Here is an 11,405-nt window from a genome sequence, read left to right as displayed (position 1 = left end):
GTAGCAAAAAGCAACCGGTGGGTTTACCAACCAGATTTCACCTATTTGTTTTCTCCATCACAACACTTTACCCTGATTTATTTCACTCACATTCCAACTCCAACTACCACACCATATCCCATCTCCCATCTCATCCCCCATCCCAACAAAAGCCTCCCCAAATAGCACACCACTCTTCCCTGCCCGTTGCAGCCGTCGATTGCAAAATTCCCAGTGACAAGAAAACATCCATGCCGCTGTGACTAACCTTTTTCGACTGAAAAAAAACTGAAAAATTATTTTGAAATTTGTTAGTGAATCATTTGGAAGTCGAAGAAGACGTAAGTTTTAATAGAGATATAAAAGGAGTGGATTCGCTTGGACACAGCAGAAACTTAGAGGGAATCGAAACATATATTATAATTACAAAAAAAACCGGAAAATGACCTCGGCTAATAAGAATATCTTGACACCTTACATTAAGTCGTTGTTCTTAGAACCACCTAACTTGACTCCGAACGACCTTGCTACGGTGTTAAGGTACATCTTCAAGAACCAGCCTTCAGATATACAATCTGCTTCGTTTCTAACTGCATTGAGATTGAGGGGGTTGGACCAGGAATCGGAGTTCATTTCCGCTGCGGTGAACACTGTGTTGGAGTTTTCTCACATCATACCTGCCGAGTTGGTGGACGAGCTTGGGTACATTGACATTGTAGGAACTGGTGGAGATGGCCAAAACACATTTAATGTCTCCACTTCGTCAGCCATTGTGGCCGCAGGAATGGGCTTGCCAGTATGTAAACATGGTGGTAAAGCGTCAACGTCAACTTCAGGGTCTGGAGACTTGTTAAGATCGTTGGGGGTCAATCTCATGAACGTCAACGAACATACCACACCAGCACTCGTGAAAAGATCCAATTTCTGCTTCTTATTTGCTCCAGCTTTCCATCCTGGCATGGGCAAAGTAGCCAATATTCGTGGTCAATTGGGAATCCCAACCATATTCAACATTTTGGGTCCATTGATCAACCCTATTCCAATCCGTTCAAGAGTGTTGGGTGTATACAGTGAAAAATTAGGTGAAGCTTATGCCAACGCCGCCGCCATTCTTGCTAAGGAGAACAAAGTACACAAGAGAACTATGGTGGTCTATGGGGATGTCGGCTTAGATGAGATCTCGCCCATTGGAACCACCAAGATCTGGATGATTGAAGAAGATGGCTCCATCAACAGAGGAGAGTTGTCGCCAAGAGACTTTGGCTTGCCAGAACACCCACTTAAGTTTGTCAAATCAGGCACACCACAAGAGAACGCAGAAATACTATCGCACATATTGCGCCAGGACAGAGATGAATACAAGATCTCGCATGTCAACCATCCAATAGTGGATTACATATTGATGAACAGTGCAGCTGTCGCCGTTGTTGCCGGTGCTGCTGACACTTGGGTGGAGGGAGTAGAGTTGGCCAAGCACTCTATTCTCAGCGGGTCTGCCATGAGAGAATTGGAGAAATTCAGGGAGGCAGTTGACGAAATCGAACTTTAGGTACTGCAACAAAAATCACAGAATATAGAGTACGTCACCCCAACGCACGGTACATACCGTAAAGTAATATTTAACAGAACAGGTAATTCCACTGATAAAGATGCAATTCTTGCCCGAATTTTTTTGTAGATTTTCAACTCCTAATTTCCTATTCTGCCCCATTTTCCTTGAACTCGTCTCCTCTCTAAGTTCCCAACCCGTAATGAACCCTTCCCTCCATCTCATCTTATCTTCTTCATTACGTCGCCGATCGCTACCCTTCTCATTTACTTTGGTAGCGCCAAATTAAAGATTTTCACGTGACCGAAAAGTCGCGTTTTTGTGTCTTCTTCGACAGAAAAAACATAAACAAACGCTTAAAAAACGATTCTTTAATAGTTTTCTTTGTTAGTTGTTGAAGAATAAGTAGACATGTTTAGTAGAAACCCGTTGGTTGCAACGCCTCGTAGACATGGTGTTGAGCTGGGGAAGAATCAGGAGTTTACTCCGATTGGAAACAGGTCGAAAAGCGCAAGATACACCGGTACTCATACAGGTGTAGAGCCTTTACAAGAAACAACAAATAGAGATCATGCGATAGGATCAAGAAGCAGACCGCTTTTTGAGCCGATAACTGAGTTTCCAAGAGGTGAAAAGGAAGATAATGGTCGTGGAGATCCGTCATTCGATTATACCATGGAAGGATTTGACACGATCAACTCATTTGAGGTCCATAACTCGCCTCACCAACATGGAAATTACGACAATTACAATAATTACAGTAAACACAACAGCAATAATGGCACCAATAATAATAGCAATAACGGCGTTAGTATAAGCCAGCGAGTTCTCACGCTGGAATTGCCGAAAAATTTCGTAAATAGTGGTATTTCTTCCATCAAGGAACTGGAGGAAAGAATAAAAGAGTTGAATTCGGAGAATTACTTGTTACGGTTGAAGCTCATAGATCTCCAGAGGTTACTCAGCGGCACGCCAGAAGATCAAAGAGAACTCTTGTCTCAGAATTCAAAACTTCGTAGCGAAATAGCACAAGCGGTTGAGGAAATAGAGGAGCTTAGGCGCTCAAACTATGAGTTGAAAAGTCTGTCAAACAAGGAAAATGGCACGACGCTGGATTTTCTGAAGGACCAAAGACTTGCCGAGTATAAGATGATAATCCAAGAAAAGGGCGAAGAAGCCATGGAGTTTCGCCAAAGATCAGAGGAATTGCAAAACCAGGTCAAGGCGTTGAGTGAAACCAATAAGCGCCAAGAGGACTTAATTCATGAATTGGAGCAAGCAGAAATGGAAGCTCGTCACCTGAAGAGTATTATAGAAGATATCAACAACGATAATTTTCAAAAGCTTCAGAACGACAACAGATCATTGAGAGAAGATAATGCTTCATTAGAGCAACAACTTCAAAGCTTAAGACAAGAGCATGCAGAAGGTAACTACAACCAGGAGCATCTTGACCATGAGAACAAGAGTTTGAAAGAGACAAATGCTGAATTAGAACGTCAACTTCGAAATTTAAGACAGGAGCATGCTGATGGTAGCTACAATTTTGAATCATATGTTCGTCAACTTGAGCAGGCTGAGAATGCCTCTGCGCAGCTCAAGCAAGATTTGGATCATTTGAATGCAGAGATGATGAAGTGGAAGTCGAAGTCTGAAGTTCTCGAAAGAGAGTTGAAGAACAACGAAAATTCCCGAAGTGCAAGCAAAAACGAAGTGAATGAGATACTTGAAGATCTCCATAAATATCAGGAGCTCTTGAAAGACAGCGAGAAGACGCGCCAGAAGAGAGAACGCCAGCTTGAAGAAGCCAATAACAGACTTCTCGATATTGAGAATCAAGCTCATTCTTCTGTATCAGAATCACAATCGCTCAGGTCTTCAATTCAATCACTCAAAAGTGAAATTTCCTCTTTAGAGTCCCAATTGCGTCAAAAGAGCGAATTAGAATTCGATTTGAAACACCAAATAAAGAAGTATGAATCACAAATTGAGTCATTGCAGAGAAAAATAGATCTCCTTGAACAGAGTGCCCACCAGCCACAATTTCACCACTCTAATGCTCATGTAATTGAACTTGAAGAACGTGCCAAGTTTTACGAACAGGAGTATGACGTGTTGCGTGATAAAGAACAGTCAACATTGATAAGAGCAACTGAATTAGAACTGAAACTTTTATCTTGTAATGAGCAAATAGTGAAGTTACAACATGATAATGATACCTTGAATGAAAGGTTGCAGAGAGTGACTTCTGAAAAGTATGCATCTGATAGAGACTATATTCAACAAATGGAGGCTGATAGGCGCCATTTGGAAGCTGAGAACCGCCGTCTAGTGAACGACGTCTCCTCCCTTCAGCAGGACCTTGGCCGGTTGCAAGAGCTCTTGGAATCGGAACAAAGAGCAAAGAGAAGTGATACTAGTCTGCAATACTTAGAATCACGTCTTGAGCGCTTGACTGCTGAAAAGAGAGAAATCGAGCAACTTTCTGATAATTATTATAGAAAGATCCAAGACTTGGACGAACAGTGCAGGAGACTCAGAAATGATGCAGAAGCCAAGTCTAGTGTAATTAGTGAATTAGAATCGAAGTCAAGATCTTTATCAAGCGCTTTAGATGAGAAGGGTAGACTATTGGATATCTTACAGTCTCGCCCAGTGGATTCGAACTACAATAGGTCGAACGGAAACGACGAATTGACAGGATTCTTAAAGGCTAGAGCTTCCAATGACGAAAGCAAGATAAGAAAATTGGAATCCGAAATAGAATCATTGAGAAGAGTCAATGAGTCGGAGATTAACCAGTTTAAGGATAAGATCAGATCCTTGGAATCTCAATTGACGATTCAGAAGGAACTTTCTAGAAATCACTTAGAGTCAAATGGCGGTCCATCTGCTGTACAAGCACTATTAGAGTTACAGCTTCAAGAAGCAACCAAGCTTTCTGAGGAGCTTTCAAAGCTGTTATCGGATTCCAATACCTCCAAGGAAACAGCTTTGAGAAAGTTAGAACTGTTGGAGAAGACTAATGCTGAGTTGGTAGAACTGCTTGATTCGTTGCAAGTCGATGAAAAGTCTTACAAGCTCAAAAACATCAAGCTTGAAAGTAAAGTCAAAGACTTGACACTGGAGCTCTTAAAGGTTACTGGTCACTGTAAGAAGCTTGCCAATAAGGTAGAAGAGCTTATTCAAGATAAAGTTATGAGTGAAAAGTTGGGTAAACTCACAATCAGAAATGATGATGAAATTTCAAGACTTAGGTCAACTAACCAACATCTTCAAAGAAAAATAGAGAATTTGAATAAGAAATATGTGCCCTATGACTCTAGTGACAAAATCACACTTCTTGAAAATGAATTGACTTATTACAAGGCAAGGCTCTACGATATGAACTTCAGAGCCAATGACTTGCAGTTGATGTACACCTTTTCCATTAATTCCATTAGAAACTCAGATAAATCAATGAGGGACGATATATACAAGTTATCACAATGTGGTATCTATCCTGATTATTCTCTGATGAAGTTGGAGAAGTTAAAGAGAGGGAAACCACTCACTTTCAAGGTCTTGGCGAATTTCGTGCTAGCAAGTGTCAGAATCAGAAGAAGATATGAAAAAACAGAGAAGCGGAAGATAAAGCTTGCTGAGTTGAAGGGAGAGATTGAGTTGGGCAAAATCAAGATGTTACGGGACTAGAATATCATGAAACGATTATGTATTATTAATAGTTTATTTCTTTTATGTATTATTACTTACAGACTATAATTATGCACTTGTATATTACAATCATTCTATGAGCTTATGTAGCATTATGGAGCCATTACTTCCTATCTTTATTGGGTTTCATTATGTTTCGTTTGCTTTCCGTTTTGTTATGAGTCTAGTTCATAGCAAATATCCAATTTTCCTCTTCCTTTCTTTCTATTATCTCATGATTCTCGTTATAGGTGTCTGGAAACTCTTATCAGTGGACGTTTGACGAGTTCTTCCCACTCTCGGAGTCTGAACTGCTCCTATGACCTGTTGATTAGCGTATCCTATGGAGTTTGACCTCGTATTCAAGAAAGTGTTATTTCCTGGTCCAGCTAGGTCCGACGTCGAATTCAACGAGATATCACCATGGTGTACTCCCATAATGCTATCGTTTGCAAGGTCTGATGGTGACAAAATGTCCATATTATCATTCAATGTGAACCCATTTGAAAGGAACTCCGCTACTGTGAATTCTGGCCTTCCGGGTTCTTCTCCTCGTTGATCTGAATCACGATCAGTGGCTCTTGTGTGCATAGATCCAAGTATGGTCTTATCAACTTGCTTGTGCAAAGAGCTGGACTCGTTCAAGAACTTCTCAAAAATCCCGAAATCGTTCCAGACCTTATCCTTGACTAGTTGCCTATTCTTGTAAGCCTTGGTACCGAAAGTCGCTGGCTGAATCGGAATAGCGCCGTCTTCTTCTTCTTCCAACAAGAGCTGTGGAAAGAGTGAAGCGGTAGCTTCTAAGAGGCTCTGAGTGTCGATATCGTCAAATGGTATCGGGTCATCCTGCCATTTTTCCAAGTATAAAACTTGATTAGGGTCATCGATATGAACGTACGAGTACGTTGAATCTCTTGTACTCATCGTTCCAGCTATAATATGTCCTATTTTCTTGAATAACACGAAGAAGAACAGTTGAAGAAGCCTGAAATTTGTTTGTTTTTAGAAAACCGGGGTTGAAAAACATGATATATTACTGCGGCATGGGTTCATTGGTTTGATTGCAAAAAAGACCGGAAATGGCTGTGATGCTGCAACAGTTGATGGAGTATGGTAATGGGGTGTGAAGGAAAGAGTATTTGAAGGTTTAAAGTAGTTAAAATGTTAATTTGGTGAGGTTCTCGTGTATCTGAGTAGTTTCGTGGTGTTTTTTATATATTTTGTTGGTGGATAATTGGGATATGTCTTGTGTCTAATGGCGTATGTCTTTATAGCGGTGGTATCTGCCCTTGGGTTGCATAGGGGAGGATGTTAAACAAAAATACCTATTAATAAAGTTGGAATTATATAGATTTGGATAAAAATATATATAACTTGTTTCCCACCTATCTACTCAGAATAAGATGGGGGGTGTATGTAACTTATCTATAACCCTTCTTTGCCATGGATGGTATAAGCCCATAGGGTTCGATGCGACAAATACTGTTGGAGAGGAACTCATTCGTTTCTGATAGAGGTATTCCCCAAACTACTATTTCTACAAATCTCTCCGGATTCTTCTATATTTACATTAATTTTTAATAATATACATCTCACTATGCTATATGCTTGTTTTAATAACCTCAGAATACGCTGCTGAGCATTCTGTGGACTCCTCGGTGCTCTGATTTATGCTCAAACTCTACTTTCAAGCAGCTGCTGGTAACTCACACATCCTCTCAAACATCGTAGGTTTCATCTTCAACACCTTCTTATCATAATGGGACTGTTTCACCAATTTGAAAGATCCGGTACCAATGCTCATGGTCTGTCCAAGAATGATACACTCAGATACACCCTCGATCTTGTCATTCTTCATGAAGAAAGCAGCATCGAACAAGTGGTCAGTGGTCTTTTCGAAAGAAGCCAATTGCAACACGGAATCTCTCATCTTGCTCAAACCGAATCTTGTAATACCCAAAACTTCACCCTTGTATGTCATAACGTCACCCAATAATTGGATATGACGAGGATCAACACTCATACCGTGATTACTCATGGTGTAGTCAATTTCCTTGATAATAGACCCTCTGGCGGCTTCAATACCTAGCACCTCAAACACCTCAAGGACATGGTTAGTGGTAGTTTTGGTACCAACCACACCATCGGTGCTCATGACATCCTTCAAACCGTAACCTTCGACTAACAATTCCTTCTTACCATCGTCACGAATGTTAATGACGGCACGGAAAATGTTAGGCAAACCCTTAATGCAGATGTTTGGCAAAGCTCTTCTAAGTTGTTGCATTCTGAAGAAAAGCTCATTTGTATTAGAACCAGTACTCTTCAAGCTCTCGGCCTTTGTTTCACGTAATGTGACCAAAACGTTGATTCTGTCCTTTCCAGAAACGGCCACATCACCTGGTAAAATCTTCAATTTAGGTGCATTATGGATTGCTGTGACGATGTTATCGATTGTAAGTTCAAGCTGTAATTTCTCAATGGTCTTCAAATCAATTTTAATCGACAAATAGGCCATCTCATTCTTATAGACATCTTCGATATAGAAAGCAACATCTTTAAGTAATGTCTTCTCAATTCTACCCTTGACCACACGAGCTGCAATTTCGTCATCGTCGTTAACCAATACAGAATTAATGATTGGAGTTGAAATGGTTTTGGAGGCATTGATAATTTCCTTGATACGAGGAACACCCAACGTAACATTCATGGAAGCAACACCTGCAAAATGGAAAGTCTTTAAAGTCATCTGAGTACCTGGCTCACCAATAGACTGGGCACCAATAGCACCAACGGCGGTACCTGGTTCAACCTTAGCCCTCGAGTATTTATAAAGACTCTGCTCCAAGAACTTCTCAACCGTTTTCGATGAGATCTTCAAGAGCTGATTAACTGCATTCAATTCTAAGTCAGAATCATCTGCTAAGATATCGTTAGAACTTGGCTTCGTGAAGTATGCCTTTAATCCCTTTGCTTCTCTAAGCTTAGCTAACTTCTCCGCTTTCTCTGTCAAGAACTCACGAAGTGTGCCGTAGTATGCTCTTTCAGCATCGTTCTGATCTATGTATTCTATCTTGTCGTAATCTTCTTGTGGTAAGAGTTTACCCAAGTTATCGTATCTTACCAATCTGTCTTCCAATGGATGTAAAATGGAATTTACAAGGTCTATAATTTCATAAGGTAAAAGACCACTGCGTTCGGATTCGAAAGTGATGTTATAAGCATGGTCCCATTGACGTTTGAAGTTGACAGGTCTTGCATCACCTTCCATATCATAAGGATCTAAACCATCTCCACCATATGTGAATTGGACAATACCATTCGATGAGTTTCTGACGGTGGAGTCATATTGCGAAGACAAATCTTCCAACGATTTCATTAATCTTCTAGACATATAACCTGTTTCTGCAGTCTTCACAGCTGTGTCGACCAAACCTTCTCTACCAGAGATGGCGTGGAAAAGGAACTCTGGGGGTGTCAATCCACTGAAAAATGAGTTTCTAACGAAACCCTTGGACTGTGGAGTCTTCGAATTCTTGGTGAAATGTGGCAAGGATCTATCCTGGAAACCATCAGGAACACGATTACCAGAAATAATCTGCTGTCCGACAACTGCCACCATCTGGGACACGTTCAAGGTAGAACCCTTAGAACCACATGTGGCCATAATTAACGGAGCATTGAGAGAATCAAGTTCTCTGATACATACTTCACCTACTTCTTCTCTAACTTTAGATAACAAACCACCAATCTTTGCTTCCAAAGTCTGTTCCTCGTTACAACCTGGTTGAGTTTCCAACTTTCCACGGTTGTATAAGTCAATAAGCTCATCTACATTCAAGTAAGCCTGTTCTACCATCAATTCCTTTTTACGCTTCAAGTCGAAACCTGGAGTAACGTCATTAATACCAATGGAGAAACCTCTGTTTCCTAAGTAACGGGCACATAATTTTGCCATACGATTCATTGCATTTGCTGCCTCCTCTGGGCCATAGTCTCTTAAAATAGTATAGAAGACAGAGTGCTTTTTACCATCACCAAGTGTTGACTTGTCCATGACACCTGACAAGATTTGAGAGCCTCTAATGATGACGAAACCATCATTTGGCGACATTTCAGCGGGCAATCCCTTGGCTGGAGGAATGAAAGTCTTGTTCTTTGCATCCAAGTTGATGACGACATTGGATCTCTTATTAGGTTTGATTAAAAGTGAGAAGACCTGTTTACCGGTCCAGAGCATCACCGGCTTGAACACTGTTGGAGGTGGGATATCGAACTGTATGTCAGCATCTGACATCATACTCAAGAGCTGTACAAGAGTAGCTCTATCGTAGAACGAATCCTTATGCGAAATTAAGTAGGATCCAGTAATAAAATCCTGGGTTGCTGCAATGATGGGTTCACCAGATTTTGGAGTTAACAAGTTGTTCTTGACACCCATTAAATTAATGGCCTCGGCTCTGGCTTCTTCTGTCTGGGGAACGTGCAAATTCATTTCATCACCGTCGAAATCGGCGTTATATGGTGTACAAACACACTCGTTCAATCTGAAAGTTCTCCATGGACGGATCTTTGCATAATGCGACAAGATGGAAAGTCTGTGCAAAGATGGTTGTCTGTTGAATAAGACGACATCACCGTCTTCTATGTGTCTCTCTACTACATCACCTATTTGAAGGTTCTTGGCCAACTTTATACGGTCACCGAAACGTAAGTTTCTCTTTGCAGCCTCATTCTCTTTCATTACGTAGTTAGCACCTGGATGAACATCAGGACCATTGACGATTAATCTTTGAAGCTTCTTTCTATTATAACGGGTACATTTCTCAGGATATGTCAACACTTTGGCGACTCTATCTGGAACAGCAACTTCATCGATTTTCAAGTTTGGATCTGGTGAAATGACTGTTCTTCCTGAGAAATCCACTCTCTTACCAGAAAGGTTACCTCTGAAACGACCCTGTTTACCCTTCAAACGTTGACAGAAACCTCTGATTGGCTTGGATGACTTTGATCCTCCTCCACCAGCGGATGGAAGAAGTGCTGGATTGGCAGAATCGGAGTTGATGTACATAGCCACAGATAATTGCAAGTAGTCCCATTGTTCCATTAAATTGTTAATGGAGATACCCTTTTCGATACCAGCTTTGATCAATGAGGAAGTCCACACGATTTCCGTCAACTTCACGGTCAAATCATCTTCATTAGATTGCGCATCCATCATAACAGATGGTCTGATACATACTGGTGGAGCTGGAAGATATCTCCAGATATACATCTCCGGTCTTCCTCCTCTAGCTGGATCTATACCGAAAAGTTCACAATCTGAAGGTGAGATTTGCTTGAACAAGTTTAATGTCTTCAATGGGTTCAAATCATCATATACTCTTTTACCGAACTTCTCAAGTTCTGGGTTTCTGGCAAAGACCTGGTCAAATTCCTGGTCCCAGTATTCCTTTTCTGGGGTTGGCTTCTTACCGATCCATCTGAATGTGTCGTGAACGATTTTTAAGGCAGCAGGACCCGCTCCACTAGCGGCTTTCTTAACAACACCGTTAACATGGTTACATTTGAGGCAACGTCTCTGTTTCTTACACTGCTCTAAAACCTTCTTCAATATCTTCATTCTTCTCAAGTTATCGATATTTGGCTTTCTTAAGTCGGATAAAAACAGTCTTTTCGACTGTTCATCCAAGAGAACTGCAGAACAGCTCTTACAAATGCATTGTAGCACTTGAATAATAGCCTTGAAGTATCCTACATGAAACACCGGAAGTGCAAGCCTAATGTGACCAAAATGTCCATGACATGAAGCCAAGTTTCCGTGACAGGTGGCACATTCCGTCGAATTGGATGAAATACCCATCCTGGTATCCAACGCACCGTGCGTCTTTGCCGTTCTGCCCTTTTCCAAGTCATACAAGTCTCTTGTTTGAACTTCTACCTCGGATTGGGCTACTATGTCCTTAGCGCTTAGAGCTCCGAACTCGAGTCCTTTGATGCACTTTGGGGCAACGTCCACAACAACTTCCTTCATGATTGTTGTATGTATGGACTCGCAAAGTGTGACTCGAACCGGGATATTGCTACTGAAACAACAAGAACTTGTACAAGTCGAACAAATGCTAGTTAACTTCAAAAGACATCACTGTTCTTTTGACTCTTCTGATCTGAAAAACCGTTA

At 41.1% G+C, this 11,405-nt stretch overlaps 4 protein-coding genes across 4 annotated transcripts; 2 read left to right on the top strand and 2 right to left on the bottom strand. All coding sequences in view use genetic code 12, as the record gives it.

Moving 5' to 3' along the window:
• The first annotated feature begins 302 nt into the window (after nt 1-302).
• TRP4 (anthranilate phosphoribosyltransferase) lies at nt 303-1,717 on the top strand. The gene has a single exon (XM_064917658.1). It carries the CDS (start codon nt 422-424, stop codon nt 1,526-1,528), a length of 1,107 nt encoding a protein of 368 aa, XP_064773399.1. The 5' UTR covers nt 303-421; the 3' UTR covers nt 1,529-1,717.
• A 98-nt stretch (nt 1,718-1,815) lies between these two features.
• Nucleotides 1,816-5,291, top strand: RJT20DRAFT_130107 (uncharacterized protein). The gene has a single exon (XM_064917657.1). It carries the CDS (start codon nt 1,940-1,942, stop codon nt 5,219-5,221), a length of 3,282 nt encoding a protein of 1,093 aa, XP_064773398.1. The 5' UTR covers nt 1,816-1,939; the 3' UTR covers nt 5,222-5,291.
• Nucleotides 5,292-6,183, bottom strand: CTA6 (Cta6p). The gene has a single exon (XM_064917656.1). It carries the CDS (start codon nt 6,143-6,145, stop codon nt 5,450-5,452), a length of 696 nt encoding a protein of 231 aa, XP_064773397.1. The 5' UTR covers nt 6,146-6,183; the 3' UTR covers nt 5,292-5,449.
• A 587-nt stretch (nt 6,184-6,770) lies between these two features.
• On the bottom strand, nt 6,771-11,348 carry RJT20DRAFT_130103 (DNA-directed RNA polymerase III core subunit). Its single transcript, XM_064917655.1, has one exon. It carries the CDS (start codon nt 11,256-11,258, stop codon nt 6,909-6,911), a length of 4,350 nt encoding a protein of 1,449 aa, XP_064773396.1. The 5' UTR covers nt 11,259-11,348; the 3' UTR covers nt 6,771-6,908.
• Between the last annotated feature and the right edge of the window lie 57 nt (nt 11,349-11,405).

The sequence above is a fragment of the Scheffersomyces xylosifermentans genome (genome assembly GCF_036884685.1).
Source record: "Scheffersomyces xylosifermentans strain CBS 12540 chromosome Unknown RJT20scaffold_6, whole genome shotgun sequence".
Lineage (NCBI taxonomy): Eukaryota > Fungi > Ascomycota > Pichiomycetes > Serinales > Debaryomycetaceae > Scheffersomyces > Scheffersomyces xylosifermentans.
This window is presented reverse-complemented; position numbering and strand designations above follow the sequence as displayed.